We start from the raw sequence: 1,702 nt of genomic DNA, 5'->3' as shown, positions 1-1,702 counted from the left end.
CGAGGGGACCCTGAGGATGGTGTGCATGATGTGGGCATAAGAGACCAGGACACAGGTGAGAGGGACCACGCCCGAGAGGGCTGCTTCAGCAAACATCATGACCTGAAAGATCTGGGTGTCTGAGCAGGCAAGTTTGAGGAGAGGGAGAAGGTCACAGAAAAAGTGTGGGATGGAATGGGAGGCACAGAAGGAGAACTGAGACATGAGGAGGGTGAGGGAGAAGGCCAGGAGGTGGGCGCAGAGCCAGGATGCGGCGACCAGCAGCAGGCAGCGTTGGGGACACATGATTGTGGTGTAGTGGAGAGGAAGACAGATGGCCACGTAGCGGTCATATGCCATCACGGCCAGCAGGAAGTCATCTAGCAGGGCCAGTGCCGTGAAGAAGTACATCTGCACGAGGCACCCAGTGTGGGAGATGATACGGTGTTGTGTGAGGATGTTCACCAGCACCTTGGGGACAATGGTGCAGGAGAGGCAGGTATCGATGAGGGACAGGTTGGCCAGGAAGAAGTACATGGGGGTGTGGAGGTGCTGGTCAGCAACTATGGCCAGGATGATGAGCAGGTTCCCCAACACGGTCACCACGTACATGCCTAGGAAGAGCCCAAACAGGAGAGGCAGCTGCTCTGGGTGTTCAGAGAAGCCCAGGAGCAGGAAATCAGCGATGCTGGTGTGGTTTCTGATTGCCTTAAAGTAGAGAAATTGGAGGAGAATTTTGCTTAAGTAAAGGTAGGCTCTGAATAGTAGAGACTGCGAGGGCTTTGGTCTGTTTTTCTCTATTCCTTGAAAAAGTCACTGAGATTCACTAGCAGTTGAAACTGTGGGTTTGTAAACATGTGGACTGTGATAATGAGGCATCAGGGTGAGCTGTAGTTTGGGTTCTAGATTCCTGTCATGTAGCAAGGTTTTGGCATGGGTTGTCTGAGTGACACTGAACTGGGATTCACCTGAAAGGACTTCTTCAAATTTAGTTCCCTTTCTAAAAGACTTAGAACAGCAGGTTTAGTCTCCTCTCTTTTGGAGGTCATTTTGGGGTCATACATCTACTAGGATTTCGTGGGCACCGTGTGTATGCGTGTGAGTGTGTGAGTGCATCCTGAGGGAGATGGAGGAGGAGAAGTTTTTCCAGAGAGGAGCCAGTGCAGACCAGGGGTCTCTAGGTGTAGTGGGGTTTCTGGTGCCCTTTGCCTTAGAGGACCACTCCACTGAGTCAGTGTGGACATGAGAACGTTGGAAACTGAGATGTGCTCTATCATTAAGGGCACATCATTTTCGTTGTCATCATCAAACTCACCACCAACATCTTTTTATTTTCTGGGCTTTGGCGTCCTGGAGACATGATGGGAAGCTTCTCTCTGCTTCTTTTCTCGGTCTGACCTTGGTCAGCTACTTAACTCTGAATGTGTGTTTCCTCATTTGGACCATGAGCAGCACCTTCATGGAGTCATGGGCGTTATGACTGATATAACACGTATGGAGGGCCGGCTACTCTCAAGGGTGGTGACGCTCCTGTCATTGTTGGTCACAGTTGCTGAAATGTGAAGCAGGGACACACGATACAGTGGAAAAACATCAGATGCCCTGCTTTACAGCTCTGTTCCTCACATGCCTTTTAAACTCGGGGACAGGTTTTCTCCCTTTCTCCCTGTATCTTTTCTTCTCTGTAAGATACAGATACTAGCCTTATCTGATAGGTGTATTG

At 50.2% G+C, this 1,702-nt stretch overlaps 1 protein-coding gene across 1 annotated transcript; it reads right to left on the bottom strand.

Annotated features, from left to right (window-relative positions):
- Positions 1 to 9: 9 nt before the first annotated feature.
- Positions 10 to 1,043, bottom strand: LOC116629462 (olfactory receptor-like protein OLF4; the record flags this gene model as incomplete). The annotated part of the gene is made up of 2 exons (XM_032399748.1): positions 948 to 1,043; positions 10 to 687 (listed from the first exon to the last, which is right to left on the bottom strand). Coding segments are annotated over exons 1-2 (774 nt in total), but the record flags the coding sequence as incomplete, so codon positions are not given.
- Between the last annotated feature and the right edge of the window lie 659 nt (positions 1,044 to 1,702).

Source organism: Phoca vitulina, unplaced genomic scaffold, assembly GCF_004348235.1.
Source record: "Phoca vitulina isolate PV1807 unplaced genomic scaffold, GSC_HSeal_1.0 scaffold1032, whole genome shotgun sequence".
In the NCBI taxonomy this organism is placed as follows: Eukaryota; Metazoa; Chordata; class Mammalia; order Carnivora; family Phocidae; genus Phoca; species Phoca vitulina.
This window is presented reverse-complemented; position numbering and strand designations above follow the sequence as displayed.